Source organism: Pseudophryne corroboree, chromosome 3, assembly GCF_028390025.1.
Source record: "Pseudophryne corroboree isolate aPseCor3 chromosome 3, aPseCor3.hap2, whole genome shotgun sequence".
Classification (NCBI taxonomy): domain Eukaryota; kingdom Metazoa; phylum Chordata; class Amphibia; order Anura; family Myobatrachidae; genus Pseudophryne; species Pseudophryne corroboree.
Window position 1 is genome coordinate 83,827,634 of NC_086446.1, and position 15,307 is coordinate 83,842,940.

The 15,307-nt window shown below is 47.7% G+C and overlaps 1 protein-coding gene across 3 annotated transcripts in view; it reads right to left on the bottom strand.

Moving 5' to 3' along the window:
* LOC135057064 (oocyte zinc finger protein XlCOF8.4-like) overlaps positions 1–15,307 on the bottom strand; it is a 48,386-nt gene that overhangs the window by 20,022 nt on the left and 13,057 nt on the right. For 2 of the 3 annotated variants that reach the window (XM_063962960.1, XM_063962959.1), the window contains exons 3-6: positions 15,103–15,294; positions 3,385–3,460; positions 3,163–3,260; positions 2,923–3,034 (exon numbers count right to left, since the gene is read on the bottom strand). In XM_063962960.1, coding sequence (XP_063819030.1) covers positions 2,923–3,034; positions 3,163–3,260; positions 3,385–3,460; positions 15,103–15,294 — 478 coding nt within the window. The remainder of the gene's footprint in view (positions 1–2,922; positions 3,035–3,162; positions 3,261–3,384; positions 3,461–15,102; positions 15,295–15,307) is intronic. The other variant, XM_063962961.1, reaches the window with a different exon arrangement.

The window sequence follows — 15,307 nt, forward strand, 5'->3', positions numbered from 1 at the left end:
ATATCAACCAACCTATTGTGGTGTCAGTTGCTACTGACTCCTCAATTTCATCAATGTCCTTGGATGTTGTAAGGGCTCTGAAAATCTATGTGAAGAGGACTGCTCGTCACAGAAAATCGGACTCTCTGTTTGTCCTGTATGAGCCCAAGAAAATTGGGTGTCCTGCTTCTAAGCAGGCGATCTCTCGCTGGATCAGGTTCACTATCCATCATGCGTATTCTACGGAAGGATTGCCGTGTCCAAGATCTGTTAAGGCCCACTCTACTCGTAAGGTGGGTTCTTCCTGGGCCGCTGCCCGGGGTGTCTCGGATTTACAGCTTTGCCGAGCGGCTACTTGGTCAGGGTCGAACACGTTTGCTAAGTTCTACAAGTTCGATACTTTGGCCTCTGAGGACCTGAAGTTTGGTCAATCAGTTCTGCAGGAGACTCCGCGCTCTCCTTCCCGTTCTAGGAGCTTGGGTATAACCCCATGGCACTTATGTGGACGCCAGCATCCTCTAGGACGTAAGAGTAAATAGGATTTTAATTACCAACCGGTAAATCCTTTTCTCGTAGTCCATAGAGGATGCTGGGCACCCGCCCAGCGCTTCGTTATCCTGCAGTGGTTATCTGGTTCAGTATGACTTTGTTCTTAGTTACGTACTGCCTTGTTATTTGGTTTAGTAATATTTCAGCTGTTGCTGCATTTCAAGCTAGTTAGCTTGGTTTGCCTTGTTGTGTGAGCTGGTGTGAATCTCGCCACTATCTGTGTATAATCCTTTTCTCGAAGATGTCCGTCTCCTCGGGCACAGTTTCTAGACTGAGTCTGGTTGGAGGGGCATAGAGGGAGGAGCCAGCCCACCACACTCTCAAACTCTTAAAGTGCCAGTGGCTCCTAGTGGACCAGTCTATACCTCATGGTACTAATGTGGACCCCAGCATCCTCTACGGACTACGAGAAAAGAATTTACCGGTAGGTAATTAAAATCCTATTTACAAATGCAAACTAGGGTGTCTTCCCAGTAGGTTTGTGTAAAACCAATTTGATTTAAGATTTCCTGAGCTGCGTTATTTAGGATGCCGATTTATGTTTAAACGACACAGAACTTTGTCTACGTGTGAAAAGAAGGAGGAAATTGATTATGCAGTTGTTATCTCCTTTTGAAATGTGATATGTATTTATTTATATTTTATGAGATAGCCTGAGTGGTTAAAGACTCAGGGTGGAACTACCCCTTTGGTATTGTGTGTTGGAGTGTGTAAGATAAAAATGAGGGCTGTGAGCCCTGTGTGTGTACATTCTTCTGTGAAATCAAGGGAAATTGAATTGCTGGGAACATCTTTTGTATGCCGTTTCCCCTAGCAACAGGGAAGAGTTCTTTTTAGCACTTTGAGCAATAAACATCTTTACCTTCAAGACGATGATTGCCTTTGATCTTGCGACTAACAGCATTGCGCCAAAGCAGTCCCATTCTCCGCCTGTCCAGGGTTAGTCCAGCGTCTCCTAGTTCCGCCCTCTGCCAAGCTACTGTGCAGGACCTGGTCTAGGTCAGCGAATAGTGGGGGTCAATTGACACCACACAGGAGGAGTGGCAAAAGCGCGTTGACGCATACACTTGACGCATACACGTAGCAATGCGATTCCAGTCGCCGTGGTAGGAGCCTGGTGGTGGCAGCGTCATACCCACCCACTGCGCAGTGAGTGGAGTAAGTAACAGGTGGTTACTGACGATAAGAGGGAAACCCCTAATAACAAAAGTCCCGTGTGATTTAAAGCCAAACTGTGATTGCTGGGCGTAGCCAGTGAGGGCAAGAAGGCCTCCGGTCAAAGAAGACTATTTAAAAGTCCACAAATTATCAATTTATAACTCAATGAATGACAATATAATCTTTTTAATATTTATGTTAGGGTTTACAGGTTTATTTTAATAACTGGAGATGCAAGCACTGGATTTTACATCAAAACAGTGTGGCTAAAATGTGCTTTAAAATACTAGACCACTGTCTGTGCATAAAAGTACAGCTGGAACTATGTTCTAAAAATGCTGCTGCCTCCAAGCCAGCCAGGAAGATGTGCAATATTCACGAGGTGTATCAAGAAAAGCTGTAAATGTGTCACTTTAGGGTTTTTACTGTGTTTCCATAATAGTTGGATGAGATACACAAGAGAGACTAGTCAGATCTCTGGGCTGGTAACACACAGTGACATGATGTGAGGGGGAGAGCAGGAGTAGAATAGGGGCTGATAGCTTCTGATGTATGAGATACACCAGAGAGTGTGAGGAGGAGACTGCTCAGATCTCTGGGCTGGTAACACACAGTGACATGATGTGAGGAGGAGAGCAGGAGTAGAATAGGGGCTGATAGCTTCTGATGTATGAGATACACCAGAGAGTGTGAGGAGGAGACTGCTCAGATCTCTGGGCTGGTAACACACAGTGACATGATGTGAGGGGGAGAGCAGGAGTATAATAGGGGCTGATGGCTCCTGATGTATGAGATACACCAGAGAGTGTGGGGAGGAGACTGCTCAGATCTCTGGGCTGGTAACACACAGTGACATGATGTGAGGGGGAGAGCAGGAGTATAATAGGGGCTGATGGCTCCTGATGTATGAGATACACCAGAGAGTGTGGGGAGGAGACTGGTCAGATCTCTGGGCTGGTAACACACAGTGAAATTATGTGAGGGGGAGAACAGGAGTATAATAGGGGCTGATGGCTCCTGATGTATGAGATACACCAGAGAGTGTGCAGAGGAGACTGGTCAGATCTCTGGGCTGGTGACACACACAGTGATATGATGTGAGGGGGAGAGCAGGAGACTAATAGGGAATGATGGCTCCTGATTCCCCCACTGGACAGATACATTACCCTCATCGTCAGTAGTAACAGAACAAGGAGAACATGTGACTCTTCTCTGTAATAAGTGATTATCACTCACCTGTGCTGATATCTGTAGGGATTTCCTCCTCCTTATACTGCTGGTCACCCCTCACATACTCTTCTTCTTTTCCCTCAATATCTTCTACCTTAACATCAGTTCGGTCTTCACCCTAATTAATCCACAAAAACAATAAAACAATGCTTTAATAATGCCCGAGATCATTAATTGAGATTAAACAGTAGAATCATATAGTGAAAAATCATTTGACAATTTAGTGAGACTCTAATTCACACCCACCTGATCCTCCTGTGGGGTCCTGTGATTCTCCTCTGTACAGTCTTGGGAATAAAGAGGACGGGGACATCTCTCTGGGGAATCTCTGTTACTGGGTCCATCTGTAGGAAACAAACAGTGACTGGGTACATTATGTATACTGTATGTGATTATCAGATAATGTGTGTATCGACGAGGCCCATAAAACTGCTCTCTCCTTTACAATAAATTGAAGTCTCCTCTTACCCAGTGGTGTGAGGGGCTGGTGATTCTCTATCAAGTCCTTGTACAGATCCTTGTGTTCCTCTATGTAATTCCCCTCCTGCATGGAGAGATAGACAGTGACATCCTGACACCTTATAGGAACCTGACACACACAATGACACAGTCATCACCCAGACACCTCCCCTGGTGTTACTGTATAATGTCCCATTCCCAGCAGTCACCTCTCCAGTCATCACCCAGACACCTCCCCTGGTGTTACTGACGGTGCCGGAGAAGACTGCTCCCTCTAGCATCCAGAGGAGCGGTCCCTCTGGCGCGGTTGGGATAAAAGATAGTGAGGTACCTAGTCAGATGGTGGTGGTAGGGGACTCTATCATCAGGAAGGCAGATAGGGCAATCTGCTACCGGGACCGTGATCGCCGTACAGTCTGTTGTCTCCCGGGTGCTCGGGTACGGCACATCGCGGACCGGGTAGATAGATTGTTGGGAGGGGCTGGCAAAGACCCGGCGGTCTTGGTTCACGTTGGCACCAATGACAAAGTTAGCGGAAGGTGGGATGTCCTTAAGAAAGACTATAGGGACTTAGGAAAGAAACTGAAGGCAAGGACATCTAAGGTAATATTCTCGGAATTATTACCCGTGCCACGCGCTAGTCCAGGGAGGCAGAGGGAGATTAGGGAGGTAAATGTGTGGCTTAGGGATTGGTGCAGGAAAGAGGGGTTTGTGTTCCTGGAACACTGGGCGGACTTCTCAGTCAGACGCCATCTCTTTTGTCGTGACGGATTGCACCTGACTGAGGAGGGGGCAGCGGTGCTGGGGGGAAGGATGGTTAGAAGGTTGGAGGAGATTTTAAACTAGGAGCCTGGGGGGAGGGTTTAGCTAGAAACTACGGGTCATGCAGTGAGAATAGTGGGGATGGCGGTAGTAAACGAAATGGGGGAGAAGTTGGGGGGAGGGTAAGAGCAGGCAGTAAGGTTACTAACATGGGTACTAAAAGGGATTTTACCAAAGCACTAACCAATGATGATTACAGGTCATCCTTGCCACATAAGGTGAAAGATGTCCCTAACGCAAGAGAAAATACTTATCTTAGTTGTATGTATGTAAACGCCAGAAGCATTACTGGTAAAAAAAGTGAACTAGAAATACTTGCAGCAAGCAAACAGTATGATATTATAGGCATTGCTGAAACTTGGTGGGATGAATCTCATGATTGGACAGTCAATCTAGAGGGCTATACACTGTTTAGGAGAGACAGACTAAATAAAAAGGGTGGAGGGGTGTGTCTGTACGTAAAGCCGTTTTTAAAACCTAATATATGGGAAGATATTCAGGAGGGGACTGTAGACACTGTTGAGACATTATGGGTAGAAATTGCATGCAGGGAAAAAGGAACAAAAAAGTTAGTATTGGGTGTATGCTATAGGCCGCCTGGTATCAACGCATCTGATGATGAATTGTTACTAAAGCAAATTGAAAAAGCAGCAGGAGTAGGAGACATAGTAGTGATGGGAGATTTTAACTATCCAGAGATAAACTGGAAAAACGATTCATGCGATACTGCTAGGGGCAGTATGTTTTTAAACACACTAAATGATAACTACCTAGTCCAACTAATTGAGGAACCAACTAGGTACAATGCAATCTTAGACCTGGTATTAACAAACAATCAGGATTTGGTATCGGGTATTATAGTAGGGGAACCCATAGGAAACAGCGACCACAATATGGTCACATTCAATATCAGTTTCTACAAACAGCCCTATACTGGCTCAACTAGGACTTTAAACTTTAGCAAAGCAAATTTTGAAAAGATGAGGGTATTTTTCAGGGATATTGAATGGGAAGGTTTGTTTTTAGGAAAAAATACTACGGATAAATGGGAGGTACTAAAATTCCTGCTAGCTAAAAATACACTCAAATATATTCCTATGAGTAGCAAAAAAGGGAATAAAAATCATAAACCGATGTGGCTTAACAAAAAGATTAAGGAACTTATGGGCAAGAAAAGGCGAGCATTTAAAAAATACAAATCTGACGGGGAAGCAGAGTCATTTCAGCACTATAAGGAATGTAACAAAAATTGCAAAAAGGAAATAAGAGCGGCTAAAGTAGAAACTGAAAAACTAGTAGCAAAGGAAAGCAAAGCGAATCCCAAAAAATTCTTTAAATACATTAATAGCAAGAGATTAAAAAAGGAGAGTATAGGCCCTTTGAAAGACAAGTTGGGAGTCTTAAGCAAAAATGATAATGACATAGCGGACACACTAAATGAGTTTTTTTCAACAGTATTCACTAGAGAGGACCCAATTCAGGGACTGACACACAATCTCAATAATGACAATATCACACTGATAGGTACTTATTTAAGCGAGGAAGTAGTCTGTGACCGATTAAAACATTTAAAGATTAATAAATCACCAGGGCCCGATGGTATTCATCCAAGGGTTCTAAAGGAGCTTCACTCTGAACTGGCAAAACCGCTATCTTTGAGGATTCAGTTATATCAGGTATGGTTCCCAAAGACTGGCGTATAGCGGAAGTAGTGCCTATATTCAAAAAGGGAAGTAAAGCTGAACCAGGTAATTATAGACCAGTTAGTCTTACATCTATAGTGGGGAAAGTATTGGAAGGTATTCTAAGAGATAGTATTCAGAAGTTCCTTGAAACCAATAAGGTCATTAAAAGGAATCAACATGGGTTTATGAAGGACAGATCCTGTCAAACCAACTTACTTGGCTTTTATGAAACAGTAAGCGCAAACCTAGATCAGGGTAAAGACGTGGATGTAATCTTTTTAGACTTTGCCAAAGCGTTCGATACTGTACCACACATGAGACTTGTATACAAGCTACAAGAATCAGGGCTAGGAAGCACAATATGCACTTGGGTCAAAAACTGGTTAGATAATAGGAAGCAGCGCGTTGTGGTTAATGGATCTTTTTCAACTTGGACTGAAGTGCTAAGTGGTGTGCCGCAAGGCTCAGTATTAGGACCGCTATTGTTCAATATTTTCATTAACGACCTAACAGAAGGTCTAGAGAGCATGGTGTCAATTTTTGCAGATGATACCAAATTGTGTAAGGCTATAAATACAGAGGAGGATGCCGAGTCTCTTCAGAACGACTTAGTTAAATTAGAAGCATGGGCAGCCAAATGGAGAATGCGCTTCAATACAGACAAGTGTAAGGTAATGCACTGTGGTAACAAGAACAAAAATTACACCTACCTACTAAATGGGGTAAAATTAGGGGATTCTGTACTGGAAAAGGACTTAGGTGTCCTCATAGATAGCAAGCTAAGCAGTAGTACCCAAAGTAGGACTGCAGCAAAGAAGGCTAATAAGATATTAGCATGCATAAAACGGGGTATTGATGCTAGGGACGAGAGTATTATACTCCCGTTATATAAATCACTAGTGAGGCCACACCTTGAATACTGTGTACAGTTCTGGGCACCGTACTACAAAAAGGATATCCTGGAGCTTGAAAAGGTACAGAGGAGGGCGACCAAACTAATTAAGGGCATGGAGACGATGGAATACAAGGAAAGGCTTGAAAGACTAGGCATGTTTACATTGGAAAAGCGGAGACTAAGAGGGGATATGATCAACATCTACAAATATATAAGGGGACAATACACAGAGCTTGCGCGGGACCTGTTTTTGGTTAGATCAACACAGAGGACTCGTGGACACTCGCTCAGGTTAGAGGAAAGGAGATTCCGCACAATACGGCGTAAAGGCTTTTTCACGGTAAGGACAATACGTGTTTGGAATTCCCTGCCCGAGGGAGTTGTAATGGCGGAATCGGTCAACACCTTTAAGAATGGGTTAGATAAATTCCTATTGGATAAGGATATCCAGGGGTATGGTGCATAGTCATGCATTATAGTTACTATAAATAGGGATAAAATGCAATGGCTGACAGCAGCATCAGTCAGAAATTTTAGTCAAATCATCATGCATAGGACACCACAAATAGGTTGAACTCGATGGACAATTGTCTTTTTTCAACCTCAGATACTATGTTACTATGTATAATGTCCCATTCCCAGCAGTCACCTCTCCAGTCATCACCCAGACACCTCCCCTGGTGTTACTGTATAATGCCCCATTCCCAGCAGTCACCTCTCCAGTCATCACCCAGACACCTCCCCTGGTGTTACTGTATAATGTCCCATTCCCAGCAGTCACCTCTCCAGTCATCACCCAGACACCTCCCCTGGTGTTACTGTATAATGTCCCATTCCCAGCAGTCACCTCTCCAGTCATCACCCAGACACCTCCCCTGGTGTTACTGCGGGATGGAATCTGGATCCCGGCACATGGGATGCCGGCAGTCAAAAATAAGAATTTACTCACCGGTAATTCTATTTCTCGTAGTCCGTAGTGGATGATGGGAACTCCGTAAGGACCATGGGGAATAGCGGGCTCCGAAGGAGGCTGGGCACTCTAGAAAGATTTAGGACTACCTGGTGTGCACTGGCTCCTCCCACTATGACCCTCCTCCAAGCCTCAGTTAGGACACCGTGCCCGGACGAGCAGACATCATAAGGAAGGATTTAGAATCCCGGGTAAGACTCTTACCAGCCACACCAATCACACCGTACAACTCGTGATACTATATCCAGTTTGACAGTATGAAAAACAACTGAGCCTCTCAACAGATGGCTCAACAATAACCCTTTAGTTAACAATAACTATTTACAAGTATTGCAGACAATCCGCACTTGGGATGGGCGCCCAGCATCCACTACGGACTACGAGAAATAGAATTACCGGTGAGTAAATTCTTATTTTCTCTAACGTCCTAGTGGATGCTGGGAACTCCGTAAGGACCATGGGGATTATACCAAAGCTCCCAAACGGGCGGGAGAGTGCGGATGACTCTGTAGCACCGAATGAGAGAACTCCAGGTCCTCCTCAGCCAGGGTATCAAATTTGTAGAATTTTGCAAATGTGTTTGCCCCTGACCAAGTAGCTGCTCGGCAAAGTTGTAAAGCCGAGACGCCTCGGGCAGCCGCCCAAGATGAGCCCACCTTCCTTGTGGAATGGGCATTTACAGATTTTGGCTGTGGCATGCCTGCCACAGAATGTGCAAGCTGAATTGTACTACAAATCCAGCGAGCAATAGACTGCTTAGAAGCAGGAGCACCCAGCTTGTTGGGTGCATACAGGATAAACAGCGAGTCAGATTTTCTGACTCCAGCCGTCCTGGAAACATATATTTTCAGGGCCCTGACAACGTCTAGCAACTTGGAGTCCTCCAAATCCTTAGTAGCCGCAGGCACCACAATAGGCTGGTTCAGGTGAAACGCTGACACCACCTTAGGGAGAAACTGGGGACGAGTCCTCCATTCTGCCCTATCCATATGGAAAATCAGATAAGGGCTTTTACATGATAAAGCCGCCAATTCTGACACTCGCCTGGCTGAAGCCAAGGCCAATAACATGACCACTTTCCACGCGAGATATTTCAGATCCACGGTTTTTAGTGGCTCAAACCAATGTGATTTTAAGAAACTCAACATCACGTTGAGATCCCAAGGTGCCACAGGAGGCACAAATGGGGGCTGAATATGCAGCACTCCTTTCACAAATGTCTGAACTTCAGGTACTGAAGCTAGTTCTTTTTGAAAGAAAATCGACAGAGCCGAGATCTGTACTTTAATGGAGCCTAGTTTTAGGCCCATATTCACTCCTGCTTGCAGGAAATGCAGAAATCGACCTAGTTGAAATTCCTCTGTTGGGGCCTTTTTGGCCTCGCACCATGCAACATATTTCCGCCATATGCGGTGATAATGCTTTGCCGTAACATCTTTCCTGGCCTTAATAAGCGTAGGAATGACTTCTTCCGGAATACCCTTTTCCTTTAGGATCCGGTGTTCAACCGCCATGCCGTCAAACGCAGCCGCGGTAAGTCTTGGAACAGACAGGGCCCCTGTTGTAGCAGGTCCTGTCTGAGCGGTAGAGGCCACGGGTCCTCTGAGAGCATCTCTTGAAGTTCCGGGTACCACGCTCTTCTTGGCCAATCCGGAACCACGAGAATGGTGTTTACTCCTCGCTTTCTTATTATTCTCAATACCTTTGGTATGAGAGGCAGAGGAGGGAACACATAAACCGACTGGTACACCCACGGTGTCACTAGAGCGTCCACAGCTATCGCCTGAGGGTCCCTTGACCTGGCGCAATATCTTTTTAACTTTTTGTTGAGGCGGGACGCCATCATGTCCACCTGTGGTTTTTCCCAACGGTTTACCAGCATCTGGAAGACTTCTGGATGAAGTCCCCACTCTCCCGGGTGGAGGTCGTGTCTGCTGAGGAAGTCTGCTTCCCAGTTGTCTACTCCCGGAATGAACACTGCTGACAGTGCTAGTACATGATTCTCCGCCCATCGGAGAATTCTTGCGGCTTTCGCCATCGCCATCCTGCTTCTTGTGCCGCCCTGTCGATTTACATGGGCGACTGTCGTGATGTTGTCTGACTGGATCAGCACCGGCTGGTGTAGGAGCAGGGATTTTGCTTGACTTAGGGTATTGTAGATGGCCCTTAGTTCCAGAATATTTATGTGAAGGGAAGTCTCCTGACTCGACCATAGTCCTTGGAAGTTTCGTCCCTGTGTGACTGCCCCCCAGCCTCGAAGGCTGGCATCCGTGGTCACCAGGACCCAGTCCTGTATGCCGAACCTGCGGCCCTCTAGAAGATGGGCACTCTGCAGCCACCACAGTAGCGACACCCTGGTTCTTGGAGACAGGGTTATCAAGCGATGCATCTGAAGATGCGATCCGGACCACTGGTCCAACAGGTCCCACTGAAAGATTCTGGCATGGAACCTGCCGAAGGGAATTGCTTCGTAAGAAGCCACCATCTTTCCCAGGACCCGCGTGCAGCGATGCACTGTTACCTGTTTTGGTTTCAGGAGGTCTCTGACTAGAGATGACAACTCCCTGGCTTTCTCCTCCGGGAGAAACACTTTTTTCTGGACTGTATCCAGAATCATACCCAGGAACAGTAGTCGTGTCGTCTGAACCAGCTGTGACTTTGGGATATTCAGAATCCAGCCGTGCTGGTGCAGCACCTCCTGAGATAGTGCTACTCCCACCAACAACTGTTCCTTGGACCTCGCTTTTATTAGGAGATCGTCCAAGTACGGGATAATTAAAACTCCCTTTTTTCGAAGGAGTATCATCATTTCCGCCATCACCTTGGTAAATACCCTCGGTGCCGTGGACAGTCCAAACGGCAGCGTCTGGAATTGGTAATGGCAATCCTGTACCACAAATCTGAGGTACTCCTGGTGAGGATGGTAAATGGGGACATGCAAGTAAGCATCCTTGATGTCCAGGGATACCATGTAATCCCCCTCGTCCAGGCTTGCAATAACCGCCCTGAGCGATTCCATCTTGAACTTGAATTTTTTTATGTATGTGTTCAAGGATTTCAAATTTAAAATGGGTCTCACCGAACCGTCCGGTTTCGGTACCACAAATAGTGTGGAATAGTAACCCCGGCCTTGTTGAAGTAGGGGTACCTTGATTATCACCTGCTGGGAATACAGCTTGTGAATTGCCGCTAGCACCGCCTCCCTGTCTGAGGGAGCAATCGGCAAGGCAGATTTTAGGAACCGGTGGGGTGGAGACGCCTCGAATTCCAGTTTGTACCCCTGAGATACTATTTGAAGGATCCAGGGATCCACCTCTGAGCGAGCCCACTGATCGCTGAAATTCTTGAGGCGGCCCCCCACCGTACCTGGCTCCGCCTGTGGAGCCCCACCGTCATGCGGCGGACTTGGAAGAAGAAGCGGGGGAGGACTTTTGCTCCTGGGAACCTGCTGTTTGTTGCAGTCTTTTTCCCCTACCTCTGCCTCTGGACAGAAAGGACCCGCCTTTTCCACGCCTGTTTTTCTGGGTCCGAAAGGACTGTACCTGATAAAACGGCGCCTTCTTAGGCTGTGAGGGGACATGGGGTAAAAATGCTGACTTCCCAGACGTTGCTGTGGAAACTAGGTCCGAGAGACCATCCCCAAATAATTCCTCACCCTTATGTGGTAACACTTCCATGTGCTTTTTTGAATCTGCATCTCCTGTCCACTGGCGAGTCCATAAGCCTCTCCTAGCAGAAATGGACAATGCACTTACTTTAGATGCCAATCGGCAGATTTCCCTTTGTGCATCTCTCATATATAAGACTGAGTCTTTTATATGGTCTATGGTTAACAGGATCGTGTCTCTGTCTAATGTGTCAATATTTTCTGACAGTTTATCTGACCACGCAGCGGCAGCACTGCAAATCCAAGCTGACGCAATAGCTGGCCTAAGTATAATGCCTGTGTGTGTATATACAGACTTCAGGATCGCCTCCTGCTTTCTATCAGCAGGTTCCTTGAGGGCGGCCGTATCCGGAGACGGTAGTGCCACCTTTTTAGACAAACGTGTGAGCGCTTTATCCACTCTAGGGGGTGTTTCCCAACGTGACCTATCCTCTGGCGGGAAAGGGAACGCCATTAGTACCTTCTTAGGAATTACCAATTTTTTATCAGGGAAAGCCCACGCTTCTTCACACACTTCATTTAATTCATCTGATGGGGGAAAAACTACGGGTAGTTTTTTCTCTCCAAACATAATACCCTTTTTAGTGGTACCAGTAGTTATATCAGAAATGTTTAACACCTCTTTCATTGCCTCAATCATACAGTGAATGGCCTTAGTGGGCATCAGGTTTGACTCATCGTCGTCGACACTGGTGTCAGTATCCGTGTCGACATCTGGGTCTGCTTGAGGTAGCGGGCGTTTTAGAGCCCCTGACGACCCATGCGACGCCTGGGCAGGCACGAGCTGAGAAGTCGGCTGTCCCACATTTGGCATGTCGTCGATTTTCTTATATAAGGAGTCTATACGTGCACTCATTACTTTCCATAAGCCCATCCACTCAGGTGTCTGCCCCGCAGGGGGTGACATCCCTTCTAAAGGCATCTGCTCCGCCTCCACATCATTATCCTCATCAAACATGTCGACACAGCCGTACCGACACACCGCACACACACACACAAGGAATGCTCCGAATGAGGACAGGACCCACAAAAGCCCTTTGGGGGGACAGAGTGAGAGTATGCCAGCACACACCAGAGCGCTATATAATTGCAGGGACTAACTAAGTTATGTCCCCTATAGCTGCTTTTTATATTATATATGTATTGCGCCCAAATTTAGTGCCCCCCCTCTCTGTTTTTACCCTGTTCTGAAGTGTAGACTGCAGGGGAGAGCCAGGGAGCTTCCTTCCAGCGGATCTGTGAAGGAGAAATGGCGCCAGTGTGTCTGAGGGAGATAGCTCCGCCCCTTTTCCGCGGCCTATTCTCCCGCTTTTTTCTGGATTCTGGCAGGGGAATTTACCACATATATAGCCTCTAGGGCTATATATTGTGGTATTTTTGCCAGCCAAGGTGTTTTTATTGCAGCTCAGGGCGCCCCCCCCCCCCAAGCGCCCTGCACCCTCAGTGACCGGAGTGTGAAGTGTGCATGAGGAGCAATGGCGCACAGCTGCAGTGCTGTGCGCTACCTTGGTGAAGACTGATGTCTTCTGCCGCCGATTTTCCGGACCTCTTCTTGCTTCTGGCTCTGTAAGGGGGATGGCGGCGCGGCTCCGGGACCGAACACCAAGGACTGGGCCTGCGGTCGATCCCTCTGGAGCTAATGGTGTCCAGTAGCCTAAGAAGCCCAATCCGGCTGCAAGCAGGCGCGGCTCCGGGACCGAACACCAAGGACTGGGCCTGCAGTCGATCCCTCTGGAGCTAATGGTGTCCAGTAGCCTAAGAAGCCCAATCCGGCTGCAAGCAGGCGAGTTCGCTTCTTCTCCCCTTAGTCCCTCGCTGCAGTGAGCCTGTTGCCAGCAGGTCTCACTGAAAATAAAAAACCTAAAATTATACTTTCTTTCTAAGGGCTCAGGAGAGCCCCTAGTGTGCATCCAACCTCGGCCGGGCACGAAATCTAACTGAGGCTTGGAGGAGGGTCATAGTGGGAGGAGCCAGTGCACACCAGGTAGTCCTAAATCTTTCTAGAGTGCCCAGCCTCCTTCAGAGCCCGCTATTCCCCATGGTCCTTACGGAGTTGCCAGCATCCACTAGGACGTTAGAGAAATACTGACTGCGGCATCCGGACGGTCAGGATCCCAACACCAAGATGGTAAGACTATCACTAATATCCAACTCCCCTAAAACTCCTTATCCGCAGCCTGATCCTAACCCTCACCAGTGGTGCCTAACCCTAACCTCCACCCTCCTCCCAGCAGCTTAAACGTAACCCACCCCAGCAGCCTAACCCTCCCCGCGAATGTCTAACCCCAAGTCCCCTTCCCCGCAGCCCTAACCCTCCCCCCGCAGCAAAATCTAACACCCCCCTTCCCTTACACACACACACACACACACACACACACACACACACGGCTGACTGTAACCCGTTACTGTATAATGTCCCATTCCCAGCAGTCACCTCTCCAGTCATCACCCAGACACCTCCCCTGGTGTTACTGTATAATGTCCCATTCCCAGCAGTCACCTCTCCAGTCATCACCCAGACACCTCCCCTGGTGTTACTGTATAATGTCCCATTCCCAGCAGTCACCTCTCCAGTCATCACCCAGACACCTCCCCTGGTGTTACTGTATAATGTCCCATTCCCAGCAGTCACCTCTCCAGTCATCACCCAGACACCTCCCCTGGTGTTACTGTATAATGTCCCATTCCCAGCAGTCACCTCTCCAGTCATTACCCAGACACCTCCCCTGGTGTTACTATATAATGCCCCATTCCCAGCAGTCACCTCTCCAGTTATCACCCAGACGCCTCCACTGGTGTTACTATATAATGTCCCATTCCCAGCAGTCACCTCTCCAGTCATCACCCAGACACCTCCCCTGGTGTTACTGTATAATGCCTTATTCCCAGCAGTCACCTCTCCAGTCATCACCCAGACACCTCCCCTGCTGTTACTGTATAATGCCCCATTCCCAGCAGTCACCTCTCCAGTCATCACCCAGACACCTCCCCTGGTGTTACTGTATAATGACCCATTCCCAGCAGTCACCTCTCCAGTCATCACCCAGACACCTCCCCTGGTGTTACTGTATAATGTCCCATTCCCAGCAGTCAGCTCTCCAGTCATCACCCAGACACTTCCCCTGGTGTTACTGTATAATGTCCCATTCCCAGCAGTCACCTCTCCAGTCATCACCCAGACACCTCTCCTGGTGTTACTGTATAATGCCCCATTCCCAGCAGTCACCTCTCCAGTCATCACCCAGACACCTCTCCTGGTGTTACTGTATAATGCCCCATTCCCAGCAGTCACCTCTCCAGTCATCACCCAGCCACCTCCCCTGGTGTTACTGTATAATGCCCCATTCCCAGCAGTCACCTCTCCAGTCATCACCCAGACACCTCCCCTGGTGTTACTGTATAATGCCCCATTCCCAGCAGTCACCTCTCCAGTCATCACCCAGACACCTCCCCTGGTGTTACTGTATAATGTCCCATTCCCAGCAGTCACCTCTCCAGTCATCACCCAGACACCTCCCCTGGTGTTACTGTATAATGTCCCATTCCCAGCAGTCACCTCTCCAGTCATCACCCAGACACCTCCCCTGGTGTTACTGTATAATGTCCCATTCCCAGCAGTCACCTCTCCAGTCATCACCCAGACACCTCTCCTGGTGTTACTGTATAATGCCCCATTCCCAGCAGTCACCTCTCCAGTCAGCAGCTGAATAATCTTGTTGGTGAGTTCCAGGATCTTCTGCTCATTGTCTCTCTCATGTATCAGTGAGTGAGGTGGAGGCACCATGATGGGTCTCTGGTTCCTGTCCAATCTTTCTGACACATGGGGTTGAGTACTGGGTGTCTCACTCTCATTGGATGTCTTCTTCACTACTGTGTAATCCTGTGTCATGAGG